Consider the following 15091-nt stretch of genomic DNA (forward strand, 5'->3'; position numbering starts at 1 on the left):
CAGCTTAGATGAATTCACTAGCTATAAACCAAACATTGACTTGGCCCATGTAATTCTAGGTTTTATGCACTGATTATTTTGTTGCCCTGTATTTTCTGAAAAGAGCTGCCTTGCAGTGTTTAGAAAAAAGAGTTAAAGTTGCATTCATATTATTTGGGTTCTGTTTTGCATTGTGTAATATGTAGCTTTAAGAAAATTACTGTTGAGGTGATGATGCACTTACTCACAGTTCCAAAATCTGAGGGGAAGGTAACAATCTCTATGTATCATTGTTATCACGAACAATCTAAGTAGTATTTTTAGGTTTCTTTTATGTTGCAGCTGCTGCTCTCCACTTCTCTAAGTCAAATTGCAGTCACTGGAAGGCTGCTAACTTCCTCTCTATCTTTTTGCAAAGAAAATGACATATCTATGCTAGCTGATTTATAAACTGGGGCAGAGGAGGTTCATTTAGTTTCAAAGAAGCCATTATTTTATGGATTTTTAGGGCAGAAGAGTCACCACTTCTCTCTTTCACTGTTCTCTTAGATTCTTGTGGGAGGAGTAAAGTGCTGTTACTAAGAGGCATACAGGAGTGTACCCATACTACCGCTTTATTCTGTTATTACAGGGTATGAATTAACAGGATGCAGCTAGTTTGAAGAAGGCGTGTGCAACACTTATCTTTTAGTCTTAGAGCAGAAATAGGACTTTGGCTGTCAAATCTAAGATGTAAGGGGGGAAAAAGTGTCTAATTTCTGAGAGAAATGTTTGCCTTTAAAATATGATTTCTCAGAAAAGTCATACCTTACAGTTTTTGATTTCACTTCTTGTAAGCTTCCAGTCATTAATTCGATGGATTTAGTTCCTAAGTATGTATTTTCATGTTCTTCTTTTATTACTGAATCATAGAATCATAGAATCAACCAGGTTGGAATGGACCTCCAGGATCATCCACTCCAACCTATCCCCCAGCCCTATCCAGTCAACTAGACCATGGTACTAAGTGCCTCAGCCAGGCTTTTCCTGAACACCTTCAGGGATGGTGCCTCCACCACCTCCCTTGGGCAGCCCATTCCAACGGCTTTATGTCATTCCATTGACCAACATTTAGTTTGCCTCTTTGATGTTGTTGGTGAGGTGTTTTTCAGTGAAAACCTGCTATGCAAAAAGGCAGGAGAGCCTGGTACAGTAGGTTCATTGCTTGCATGTATTTTCAAATATTATATTACAGAGGCAACTGCTGATTTGTGTATGAATTTAGCTAGAAATAATCTGTCAGTGACACATGCTTCAACAAATTTATTGTGATAGCACAAAAGATCCTGTATCTGTATCAGAGCATATATATTTGCCTGCCATGAAATGTTGCCATTATTCAGTAAACATCCCATTTCCAGTAGACTTTCAGCTGCATAGTAGAAGGCCCTGTAAAAACACACACTTCTGTACAGTGCCCACCTTGAATTTCACAAGCTGCGCTGAAGCAGAAGGTGGAAACAGAAGCTCAGTGAAGTGAAATACATAGAATGTTTTTCAAGCAAGGACAATTTACTACTGTCTATGCTGCTCTTTCTAACCAGGCCACTGTCACCTCTGTTGCATCCAGAAAAGCTTCCAATTGCATAATCTAAAACTTGAAAGAGTTATGATGTTATTTGTTTTTAGGGAACATTGTGTTTCCTTGAATGTTACCTTCTGTATTATCTCCTGCAACTGGTAACAGTATCACAGTATCATCAGGGTTGGAAGAGATCTCACAGATCATCAAGTCCAACCCTTTACCACAGAGCTCAAGGCTAGACCATGGCACCAAGTGCCACGTCCAACCTTGCCTTGAACAGCCCCAGGGACAGCGACTCCACCACCTCCCCGGGCAGCCCATTCCAGTGTCCAATGACTCTCTCAGTGAAGAACAAAGGTTCTCTATGCTGAGATGATCTCAAAGTAACTAGAGTTTCCATGGAGATTTTTCAGTGGGCTATGTTTAAAGAGTCTTGCATTCATCTACTACATTACTATCCTGAGAAGTTCCTCTGTCATCATAAAGAATGCTAAAGCAAATATTTCTAGCATAAAGTGATGAAGAATTACCTTTATTCTTACTGCACTGTCACAGGCAGCCTGTATTGGAAAGCCAAGACTGCCTCCCTGCCATCCCCAAAGTTGATAACATCTGAGTTGAGACTACACACTTATCTTCTTTGCAGTGTCTAAAAAACACTTATTGCAGCACCTTTAATTAAAAACTCTCCCTTCATCTTCTTTCCTTCATGAAGTTGTGTTACTTTAATCCTTCTAGCATCTGGAAGTTCCTCTCAAATACAGTAGATGATATCTCAGATTTACAATGGTTTTTAATGTCCCACATTGATCTATAACTTTATCAGTGTAAGATATTAAACAGTCTATTCTCTTAAAATTTGTGATTAATGCTTAATACTTTTCAGAAATGTTCAGATTGCAGAGCGTGAGAAAAATTTGCTACATTTTCCTTACAAGCATATCATTATCAGGCAGTCATAAAGTAAGTTGAAAGCAAAATGGTTTGTAGAAAATTAGTTACACAGCTTGTAAAAATGCTTGACAATGTTCTGCAAACAAAAGGGAAAATTTCCTGCAGTTTCATAATTTCATACTTGCCCATATGGCCATTAACCAACAAGATGAAAATGAAATTTATCCTATTCATGCCATGAATTATCTATGATTAGCAGTCTATAGAAAGTGATTTTCTAAAGCTTCTTTCCTAGTCAAGGTGTCTTCAAACACTTTGTAAAAAATCCAAACAAACAAAAATGACAAAATAATCACCACAAATGTTATAAACCTGTATGAGAGCAAAATTCTAGCCCTTTTCTTTGGAACAGGATTGAATCTTTGATCAGTGGCTCTTGGAAATCAGGTGGCATAGAAACCTAAAAGTCAAAGTTCTCTTGCTGTTTTTAGTTATTATATTATATATAACATATAGCATTTAGTTATTATATTAGATATACTATACATTATATGTGTTATATATTATAATATATTATAATCACATCTATATTATATTTTGTATATTATATCTATTATATAATATATTATATTGTATATAATATATTGTCTATATATATTATATAATATATTATTTTATATAGGTTCTGTTATGTATATTATATCTTATTATATATAATATTTATTTATTTTATTATTATATTTAGTTTATTGGTTCCAAGACCAATAATTTCTGAGATATGCAATGTCTCCTGCTTTCAGTATGAAATCTGTATTGGTTAGCACCTTGAGTAACTGTTTCCTGTTACTTTCTTAATGGTAAGAGTTCTATGGATAGAACTTAAACTGACTCTGTTGCATAAAACCTACAATCCCTCTACATGTAATGAACTTGTCGTGCTTTGTTAGCTCTTCTGAACAAGGGTTCTTTTTTCTGTGGCAGTTTATACGACTTCAGGTAATGAGGCTTTAAGAAATCATCAGATATCATAAGACTTGCAGTGCAGTTGCAGAACATATCACCACCACTACTGGTCATGGTGATGCTGTGCAATGACTTAAACTGACAGTAGCATTTGCCTTTATGCCACTGAAGTAGTATGATCTAGGCTGCAACTGGCACAGTAGAAAAGACTAGAGCAGAACAAATGTAGCCTTTTCAGTTGTGATAACTATTTTAAGATATCACCCACCTCTTTTTTATGCATCTAAACAATGTCTTTGTCAAAGTGAAATCTATTCTAGCTGTAAGAGGATGTATTCTTCCATTAGGCATGTGTAGACATGAGTACAAACAACCTACAACATCATTATAGGATTAGGTACAAACTGACTACAATCATGTAGCCAGTTTAAGGTTTTCAACAGTTGTAGCTTGACTGAACTCTTCTAGCAGGACCTAGCTTCCTTGGGTAAACCTGCAAAAGCTAATGATGATGAAAAGGGAGTAAGCAGCTAGCCTGTATTAAAACATGGAGGAGGAGATCCTATTGGTTTATGAAATGTTATGAAATACCTGAAATATAAAGAGAGACAACTGTACAACTGTATAGGTGCTACAGTTGCATGTACGTGAAAATACCATGCAAGTATCAAAATAGAGGGGAACACAGATTAGCCATGTAGTGATTATCAAACAATTTTAGTTACATTATGTTTACACTGATCATTAATTCATTTGGTACTTTTAAGAGCCACCCTGCCAATTTGACAATTACTTGCCTGAAGGTTTTCACACACTAAGTGGCCAAAATAAACAGAGCTTTTCTGCATATCAAACCCTCACCATGTCATACTGAGCAATAACGAGCTTGAGGGGTCTGTCAGCAATTTTTGATTCTTCAAGCCAATTTGTCCTCTTGTTCTTTTTTTAGACCAGTCTGCATTTTGTATGTCTGAACTCGAAACATCAATCCCTGTGATGACATTTCTTTCAAGGTTTCACATGGTAATGGTGACCTTTGAACACATGGCAGATGTGTGCTTTAATTCTTAATTCTGTCAATCTGCAACACTTAGCATCTTGCTTTGTAAACAAGATCTATTATGGACTTGAAACAATAATTCCATATAAAGGATGATTGTGCAAGTGACCTGATGTATGTATCAAGCCCCCAAAAGAGGCTTGGCATTGGAAAATGTAGTTTCATCTTCAGTTATTCTAGTTTGCTTAGAGACTGCATTTTTTGTGGACCACTGCTCTCCTGAACCAGGGTCTGTGTGGCTCTGGCTGTTTAAGGTGGCAGCTCCTGTCGATTTTCTTCAGGGCAGTGAGGTGGCAAAGCAATTTGCATCACTCATCCTCCCTCTGCCATGCAGGAAGTTGGAAGGAGTATTAAAGCAATGTATCCCGTTCTGATACTCCTGGGGTGACAAAGGACTGCTTTTTGACACTTAGCAAGCCATGCATGGTAATGTTCCACAGGACTAAGTGACCCCCAGGTAGTCTCCACCTGTCAGCAATTGCAGTGTCATTGCTTACTTGAGCTTTTTGAGTGAATCCAGGATATTAAGTATGATTTTTCATTTACAGTTCCTTACTGTACCGAGAACGTCCTTCATGTTGAATGAAGGAGCAGTGCTTTAAAAGTATTTTCTGCTTTCATGAAATTCCCACCTGGGCACAAAGCAAACGCTCAACTCTTCTGTGCATTTCCTAACACTGGAAGTTTTTTGATCATTAGTGGTTTGTCATGTATTAGTTTTTATGGCCTTTGCATCTTTATTGTGCCATCCATGTTCTTCACAGTGTCCTGGACGTTGAGAGTCGTCATCCTGCGTGGGGCCAGATGTCAGCATTAGAAGTGATTCATTGTAAATATAAGACATTCTTCGCTGTTGTAGCTGATTGATGGCAGCAACAGGTCATTTCACTTGAGACTGCTTCAACACAGATAATCTTAAGTCCAATTTAATGTTGGACACAGTTTTCCCCTCATGCAACTGGTTGACAGCAACATCAGAACATTTCTTTCATCTTATTCCTACAGAGTTTAAGAAACACACATCCAAGGGCTATAAAAGGTCATTAAATTAAACAAGAACAAAAACTGGCATTATGTCTCTTCTTTCAAGTTTGCACAGAGATTTTCCATGGCTGTGTGCTCTGCAAGGACTGTAAATCCAAATGACACACCGCTGATCCAGTGATCCAAAATGGTATTTAAAGCTCGGGCGGCAAATGCTGTGGGCTAAATTCAGCTTTCGCTTAGACCTTGTTACAAATGCAGAAATGTGTAAAGAGGCAGCGAACTCTCGTGGTCAGACATTGCAGCAGAGGTACAGTTCGACCATTTCAGGAGTACAAATCCATATAAAATTTCTATAATGCAGAAAGAACAAGCTAAACCAGGTTAGAAGTAGGGGTAAAGTTGAGCACAGTGTGTGTGTGGGCTAGAGCAGTGTGATTGATCTCCTACGGACATTGCACTCTGTCTGAGGAAAGCTGCTTATCATGTGTAGCATTCATGACAAGTGAGCAGCTAGATTCTGAACATGCTGCAATACAAATTAAAAACCACACAAGTCTTGCCCTGGAATGATTTAATGATTTTCTGCCCCTCCCAGGGTCTCCTCACCGTAGTGATTTTGCTAGGCACATGTATTTGTTCAGATATATCTACCTTGTTGGCCCTCTTGGATCTCAGTCTTTCTGCCAGCACTAGATGCATTCATGTTGCCTGCCACAGTCATCTCCTAATTTACTGCCTCAGACAGCCATTCCTGCTTCTAGCTAGACTGTGTCTAGCTTATATCCTGTCTGGTCTTCCATCCTTATTATCTTGGTGTTGAATTGTGTTATGCTAACATAATACTCTCTATTGGCTAAATAATCTCCTTTCAGTTTACTTGGGAAGGTGACCTTTAGTAATAATTGACAGGCTTTACTAAATTTTACTACAATTAGGATATTATTTGTGCAATTGTAATTTATTTTTCAGCATTGAATAATGCCACTGTAAAATCCTTTTATGAGTGTCTGAAGTTATGGACTGTATGAGGAATTATGTATGCATAATTGTACATGTATACCAAGGTGATTTATGCACTTTCACTCTTCCTATATTCCTGTTTTGCTTCTTTGTTGATATCTCTGCATGGAGAGAAAATTACATTTTATAGCCTCACTTCCTAGTTTCTTTTAGCAAACCTTTTCACAGTTCAGGCAGAATACTTCACTACCATGAAGGAAATTTTTACCACCATTAAAATATACAGTGTAAAATATGCTAAGAGATTATCTGTTTAGAACTTCTGTGATATGGAAATGTGACAGATAAAAAGCTACATGTTTTGCATCACAGAATCTCTGAATTAATCAGGTTGGGAAAGACTTTTGAGATCATCAAGTCCAACCTATCACTCAGCACTGTCTAAAATCACATTACTGGCAATAATGCAGGATTGATGCAAGTAGCCCTATCTTTAATCATTGTATCCTTATTACTTACATTGTGGATTGAAAACAGAAGCAAGACTTCATTTAGCCACTCTTGTTTTGGAGACTACACTGTGCTTTAAGTGTTGTTATTAACCCAGGTTTGTGCTTTAAATTTCTTATTGTCAGGCTTTGTTTCCTAAGCATCCCTTTTCAGATTGGAATATGCTATTTTATGCTGCTAGAGCCAAAAGGAAGGCAGCTTGCATGAAGAGGGCTTCGCTGCCTTCTTGTCTGCAGTGCTATTGGTGACTCACATGAGTCCAGCTGATGAGAGAGAAGAAACAGTCCTATTAGCTGCACATTTGCAAATATGAGCTTAGTCTCCACTCAGCTTCAGTTTAAGCAAAATGTCTTAAAACACCAGTTCTAAGGAACTCAATAAAGTATTATTTTCTCTGTAGGCAGTTAGAAGTCTTTGCTAAAAACCTGAACAAGTGCTGCTCTTTGCAGCTTCCCATAAATGCCATATTATGCTCTAATATGATTGCCAAAAAAAAAGCCCAGTAGTATCATGTAGCCTAGGCCGTGGAGACAAGTCTGGAGCCATGATGACTTACCCTTGGTGGAAGAAGATTACATTAAGAAACAGTTACACAAACTGGACATACAGATGTCAATGGGATCTGGCAAGGCGATGGGGCTGTGATTGCAAAGGAAGTTGGCTAATGGTATTGCAAGGTCACTCTTGTTTCATCAACATCCTCTTTAATGATCTGGATGATTGGAGAATGCACTTTAAACAAGTTTGCAAATAATGGAAGACTAGGAGAAATGCCTGATACACCAGATGGTTGTGCTGCTTCTCAGAGGGACCTTGATCTTGGAGGTCTCTTCCAACCTGGTTGATTCTGTGATTCTATGATAACACTACATTCTGCTTAGTTGACTCTAGCTTCTATTGACCAGATGTGGCTGGCCTAGTGAATGTAGAGATTAAGTTTTCAGAGTAAATCATGTGTCCATGCCCTTTGTGGGGGGGACCTACAAGTTAGTTCTTTGAACTTCTGGCTTGCCTCTTCTCACTACTTTTCTCACAACTCATGGGTGTAAACTCTTACCCAATGCTGTGTGCCTCTATATTCTTCAGCAGCATTGCAAAGTGACACAAAGCTTGAAGCGCACAGATATGTGAATTATTTGTGAAGTGCTTCACAGTTCATTGGCCCAGATTCACATCTCTACTGTATGTTTTATACTTTTAGGCAATGCTTTGACATCCTGCATTGCTTGTCTTTCTTGAACAAAAGCAGGGCACGAGATGGAATTGATGTTACTTGTTTCTGAACAATGAATCATTAAAATCAGTGTGAACAAATCATAATGGAGGCATATTAAATGAAGAGCAACTGAGCAGATAGAAGTGCACTTTATGCTTGACAACCATACTAAAGCAATGGATATCACATAAAATGATAAACTTTCAGTAAGAAGTCAATTACATAAAGTAAAAGTAAAACCAACCAAAAAAAAAAAAAAAAAAAACCAAACAAAAAAACCCAAACCAAGCCAACTTGCAGTTGAAAAAATATATAATGGTATAGGCCACACCTTGAGTCCTGTGTCCAGTTCTGGGCCCCTCAATTCAAGAGAGATGTTGAGGTGCTGGAACATGTCCAGAGAAGGGCAACAAAGCTGGTGAAGGGCCTGGAACACAAACCCTATGAGGAGAGGCTGAGGGAGCTGGGGGTGTGCAGGCTGGAGAAGAGGAGGCTCAGGGGTGACCTCATTGCTGTCTACAACTACCTGAAGGGAGGCTGTAGACAGGTGGGGGTTGGTCTCTTCTGCCAGGCAACCAGCAATAGAACAAGAGGACACAGTCTCAAGTTGTGCCGGGGGAAGTATAGGCTGGATGTTAGGAGGAAGTTCTTACCAGAGAGAGTGATTGCCATTGGAATGGGCTGCCCAGGGAGGTGGTGGAGTCACTGTCCCCAGAGGTGTTCAAGAAAAGCCTGGCTGAGGCACTTAGTGCCATGGTCTAGTTGATTGTAGAGGTCTGGGTGCTAGGTTGGCCTGGATGATCTTGGAGGTCTCTTCCAACCTGGTTGATTCTATGATTCCATGATATATATAAAACCATATAATTATTATACCATTCAATTTAAACAGTGTAATGGAATTTTATAATACATGTGGTTTGAATCATTTTGATGATAACATTCTGTCTTTTGCAGAAAATGATGAGGTCGTCTGTGTTTCATATGTTCATCCTAAGCATGGTGGCCGTAGATGTGATTGTTGCTGCTAGTAACTACTACAAAGGAGAAAATTTCAAGAGGCAATACGATGAATTTTACCTAGCTGAGGTGAGTGCACTGTATTGGCTATCTGGATATTTTTCAGGATAAGATAAAATAGAAAATGTGAATGTCAAGCACATTTTAGTATGTAATTTTTTCATTCCCTTAAGAATACTGAGAATTCTTTTCTAACTTCTTCAAGTTCCTCTGTCTGACAATGGCTGACAGCCCGATTTTACAACCTTTTGAAAGGTAATTTCCTCAAACAAAATGTCAGTGGTAATGAGCTGAGGCTTAAGTATAACATCTGCAGGCAATGCATGACTGCTGAGTTGATGTCTTTCTTTAGCAGGAGTATAATATCCAGAAGAATTTAACTTTAAAAAATAGCAAAACAGTATCTTTAAAGAATATAATAAATCTTCCAAACCCTATGAGGAGAGACTGAGGGAGCTGGGGTTGTTTAACCTGGAGGAGAGGAGGCCCAGGGATGACCTCATTGCTGCCTACAACTACCTGAAGGGAGACTGTAGCCAGGTGAGGGTTCGTCTCTTCTGCCAGGCAACCAGCAACAGAACAAGGGGACACAGTCTCAAGATGTGCCAGGGAAGGTGTAGGCTGGATGTTATGAGGAAGTTCTTGCCAGAGAGAGTGATTGGCATTGGAATGGGCTGCCCAGGGAGGTGGTGGAGGCACCGTCTCTGGAGGTGTTCAAGAAAAGCCTGGCTGAGGCACTTAATGCCATGGTCTAGTTGACTGGCTAGGGCTGAGTGCTAGGTTGGACTGGATGATCTTGGAGGTCTCTTCCAACCTGGTTGATTCTATGATTCTATAATTCTATGAAATCATCTTTATTCAATATATATTTAGCTGCAAGGAGATCCATAAGCATAACCAAAAGAGTGTTGCAAATAGCCTTGATTCAGCTGCCTCAAGAGCACACTGAAAAAAGCCAACAACTATTTGTCATTTGGTAAAAGAGGAGGCTGTGCTCCTGAGCCAGTGAAGTGGAGGTAAAAAGTTTCTGTAGAAGAGACATTCTGGTAAAGAAGCTGCTTGAGTCATTAATGGGTCAAACATTTTTCTTCAGAGCAGGCATCCTAGAACGTTGCTACTTGTCTTTTTAGAACTAAATACATTTAAAACAGAAATAATTGTAAAAATAAATAACTATTGTAGTCTTTAGTGCTAATATACAAGCATAGCTTCAAATGGATACTTATTCCTCCTGAATCAAGAGTGATATCCATGTTATAGCTTTCTTTGTTAAAAATGCCTGCTTCCACAAGCACTGTGAAGTGTCATTTTATCTGAGTAAAAATCCACTAGAGCTGAAATTCAGCGAGATGAGATCTTTGAAAGTGTTGATCACAGCTGCCTGAATTGTGCACATCTCTAGCTTCGTGGTTACTGCACTTTCCTTGGCTTAGATAATTACACAGTCCTTCTGTGGAGCCAGTGGGAGCACCTTGAGTACTGTGTCTACTTCTGGACTCCGCAATTCTGGAGAGATGTTGAGATACTTGAATGTGTCCAGAGAAGGGTAACGAAGCTGAGAGGCCTGGAACATAAGCCCTATGAGGAAAGGCTGAGGGAGCTGGGAGAAGTGGAGGCTTAGGGGAGATCTCATTGCTGTCTACAACTACCTGAAGGGAGGCTGTAGCCAGGTGGGGGTTGGTCTCTTCTCCCAGACAACCAGCAAGAGAACAAGGGGACACAGTCTCAAGTTGTGCTAGGGGAGATCTAGGCTGGATGTTAGGAGGAAATTCTTCACAGAGAGAGTGACTTGTCATTGGAATGGGCTGCCCAGGGAGGTGGTGGAGTCACCATCCCTGGAGGTGTTCAAGAAAAGCCTGGACGAGGCACTTAGTGCCATGGTCTAGTTGATTGTAGAGGTCTGGGTGCTAGGTTGGCCTGGATGACCTTGGAGGTCTCTTCCAAGCTGGCTGATTCTATGATTCTATGATTCTTAGGCTGGAGCACATGATAGCAGTGTATTTCTTGTGATGCCTCTGCCATTGTTGTGGCTTTGTTGGCAACCAATGGCAGAAGAATCATAAGTCAAGTAGTGCAATGATTTGTCCAACTTTAAACCCTTCAGTCCATAACATTATGATGCTTTATGAAGAGAGATTGAGTCGATAGCCTTCTTTAAGTGAATATTGGTTTTAATATTTGTATCTGATCTCTTAAAAGCTTATGACATTGAGATTTCAGCAGTTCTGGGACAAAAATGAAAACTAAGAATATTTGAAAGTGTAGTACCAAAGGCCAAACCCTCAAATAAAAGTGCAGATTGTAGAAACATCAATGCTGCATCATTCTCTATTTTCTCTCATGCCACTGGGAGACAGATGTAGCTTGTACAACCATTAGTAAATGTTGGCCCAGTCAATAGTTACAAGAGTAATTAAGAAATGTGTTATCTTTATTTTTTCTCAAGTTCTAAGCATATTTGAAAACTAAGAGGATGATTTTGGGAGTAAGACATTAGAATAAAACCCACACATCCTAATCCTAGATTCTCTTATGACACACCCCACAGATCTGAGAATAGAAGTGAGGACAGGGAAACTTAGCTCAATCTCTGTTGTGTTTTCAACCTGCCAGGCTGCTCAGCCCCACACAGCCACTTGTTCACATTCCCCTAGTGAGGACAGGAAGAGAACTGGCAGGGTAAAAGTAAGACAACTCATTAAAGGTAGTTTAATAGGTAAAGGAAAAGCCACACGTGCAAGCAATCAAAATAAGGAATTCATGCACCACTTCTTGTCAGCAGGCAGGTGTGCATCTATCTCCAGGGAGGCAGAGCTCCACCATGTGCAGTGGTTACTTAGGAAGACAATGCCATCAACCTGGTCATCCCTGCTTCCTCCTTCTTCTCCACAGCTTTTTTTGCTGAACATAACATCATATGGTGTGGGATATCCCTTTGGTCAGCTGGGGTAAGTTGTTCCAGCTGCATCCCCTTTCAGCTCCTTGTGCACCCCCAGCCTACTCAGTGGTGGGTTGGTTTGAGAAACAGAAAAGGCCTTGATGCTGTGCAAAGCACTGCTTAGCAACAACTGAAACAGTGCTGGGTTATCAACACTATTTTCACCACAAATCCAAAACAGCACCATGCAAATTGCAGTGAAGAAAATTCACTTTATCCCAGCCAAAGCAAGTACAGTATCCTAGGTTGGAAACAGGAGATTAAGTCAGCATTAAAGCCTGGCACCATGATTTTTTTTGCAGTAGGCATTTTTGCTTTATGCTCAGAATACAGCAAGTGGAGCCTGGATTCTTAACAAAACAACACTGGTTCTATTTCTATTCAAGCTAGGAAACGCTACAGATGCTATTTCTATTTTGGCACTGAATATATAGTATAATTATGCTTTTATTAATCAGTGCTACAAACACTCTCTTCAATATCTATTTCGAGTGTAGGGTTTGGAGATTAGATTTTTTCTGACAGAAATGCTTGCCAGGGTTTAGTAATTCAAGATGAATATGTCATGCAGACTAGCATATTTCACTTCTACCCTATAAGAAATGCCCAGTTTTAGAAAAACTTTTTTTTTTCTGTTTCTGCATAGTTCAGATTATCAATTTATTATTGGAGAGACTGTCAGGAAACTCATTTGTTTGCATTTTACATGTTTACATTTCTAAATATATAAGGTAAATTAGTCTGGAGTAGAGAAAGATAGTGATTTGCCATTGGAATGGGCTGCTCAGGGAAGTGGTGGAGTCACCATCCCTGGAGGTGTTCAGGAAAAGACTGGATGAGGCACTTAGTGCCATGGTCTAGTTGACTGGATAGGGCTGGGTGATAGATTGGACTGGATGATGTCAGAGATCTCTTCCAAACTGGTTGATTCTATAATTCTATGATTCTTCATGTCCATTTTTCTTCATGTCTTTATTTTTTACCTGGAATGCTGGAAACGTTATTAAAATCAAACAAGAACAAGCCCCTAGTATCTTAGAAAAGGAGGTATAAAAATAAAACACAGGGTGAAGAAGGGAACTGTTTTTCAGAGCCTTGGAAAGGCTGAATACTGAAGCATGAGGATTATTTCACAGTGGCTGGTTTGTTTCCTTGACGAGGGAGACTGATTGGCATAGGATGCACGGCTGTGGTTCTTTATTTTCCGTCAGATTAGGTTTCCCTTCAGAGAGAGCTTACCTGAGGAGCCAACAGCAGTGAGGATTCCCTTTGCTAAAAGAAATGGCCAGCCAGATAACAGCAAACACATCTGACTTTCTGATATGTACTTCAGAAAAAAGTCATCTTGGAAGCTGCTGACTTTAGGATCAGATCTATCTAATGAAATAGATTAGTCAGCCCGTTCTATCCCACTGATACTGCTGAGAATTACTCCTTCCCGAAAGCTTGATAACCTTTCAAGTAAGCTACAGTGACAAAGAAAGCTAGCTGGATCTCTCACTGTTGGGTGTTAGGTGATACTGTGCTCTGCCTCTGCAAAAAAGAAAATGGTTAAGGGACTGCCCAGGGGGGTAGTGGAGTCGCCATCCCTGGAGGTGTTCAAGAGGAGACTGGATGAGGCACTTAGTGCCATGGTCTAGTTGATTGGACAGGGCTGGGTGATAGGTTGGACTGGATGATCTTGGAGGTCTCTTCCAACCGGGTTGATTCTATGATTCTATGATTTTATGACTACTGACAACAGTTAATGTTGCTGACAGAAGCTGGTTTCAGGAGGCCTGAGTCAGAGGTTTGAAACCATTAGCAATATTGATGCCTTTGAGAAGTGAATGCTTAAAACTGTCATTCTTGTGGCTGGGTGACTGAGTGGGAGGTAGACCTCAGAGAAGTAGCCCATTCCTGGTAGCTTCTCTTTGGCCTCCCTGGAGTGGAGGGGGCTTAGCAACCTGAGAAATGTGACTGCTCAGGTATTATACCTTCTTTTATTAGTCTGCTGCGGTTTCTTATGTGACTATGCCTTTCCCTGGTCTCTACCACAATGAAAGGGGTAGGTTTATTCAAAAAAAAAATCTATAAAATTGTATTACATTTCACACTTTATAAGAACTTTTAGTCAGATATTCTGAATTTTCTCCTGTAATTAATTATAAGGATGGAAAAAAATGCAAGCTCTGTCAGCAGGAAGACAGGTGTATAAATGTAATCAGATGTTAGGCAAACGGTTTGATACATTTTTAAGTGCTAGGGGTTTGCATTCATTTCACAGGCATGTAAAAATGCAAATGCTCCCTCCCACACAGTTTTAGAATAAATTAAAATGCACTTCACATCGTATTTGTTAGTCTTGTCCTAATAGGAAGCCTATGTACTCTGAGGTATGCATGTATGTATTTCAATGACACTGTTATTCCACCTGCTCTGAATCTGAATTCTAGCTGCGCTTTCCATCTACTGTTCCAGATTTCCAGACTCAACCTCCTTGTTTGTTTAGGACTCTGTTAGTTATGTTTTGATGAGAAATGATCTTTCATTTTAAGATTTCTTTTTTATAAGACATTTTCCTTTTGTTTTAGCTAAAGTTTTTCATGTAAAAAGGTAGTCTCATCAAATTTTGACTGAGCTCCTTGAGCTGCCTGAGCAAGGGCTGAAAAGCCAGATGGGGCTTAGTCTCTTCTCCCAGGCAATCAGCGATAGAACAAGGGGACACAGTCTCAAGCTGTGCCAGAGGAAGTACAGGCTGGATGTTAGGAGGAAGTTCTGCCAGAGAGAGTGATTTGCCATTGGAATGGGCTGCCCAGGGAGGTGGTGGAGTCACCATCCCTGGAGGTATTCAAGAGAAGCCTGGCTGAGGCACTTAGTGCCATGGTCTAGTTGACTGGATAGGGCTGGGGGATAGGTTGGCCTGGCTGATCTTGGAGGTCTCTTCCAACCTGGTTGATTCTGTGATGATTCTATGATGAACAGGCCAGATACATTAGAGAATATGGGCATGAAAGTGTCCCT

At 39.8% G+C, this 15091-nt stretch overlaps 1 protein-coding gene across 1 annotated transcript in view; it reads left to right on the forward strand.

Moving 5' to 3' along the window:
- NALCN (sodium leak channel, non-selective) overlaps positions 1-15091 on the forward strand; it is a 254133-nt gene that overhangs the window by 118161 nt on the left and 120881 nt on the right. The window contains exon 11 of the mRNA XM_064143801.1: positions 9088-9219. Coding sequence (XP_063999871.1) covers positions 9088-9219 — 132 coding nt within the window. The remainder of the gene's footprint in view (positions 1-9087; positions 9220-15091) is intronic.

Source organism: Pogoniulus pusillus, chromosome 5 (genome assembly GCF_015220805.1).
Source record: "Pogoniulus pusillus isolate bPogPus1 chromosome 5, bPogPus1.pri, whole genome shotgun sequence".
NCBI lineage: Eukaryota > Metazoa > Chordata > Aves > Piciformes > Lybiidae > Pogoniulus > Pogoniulus pusillus.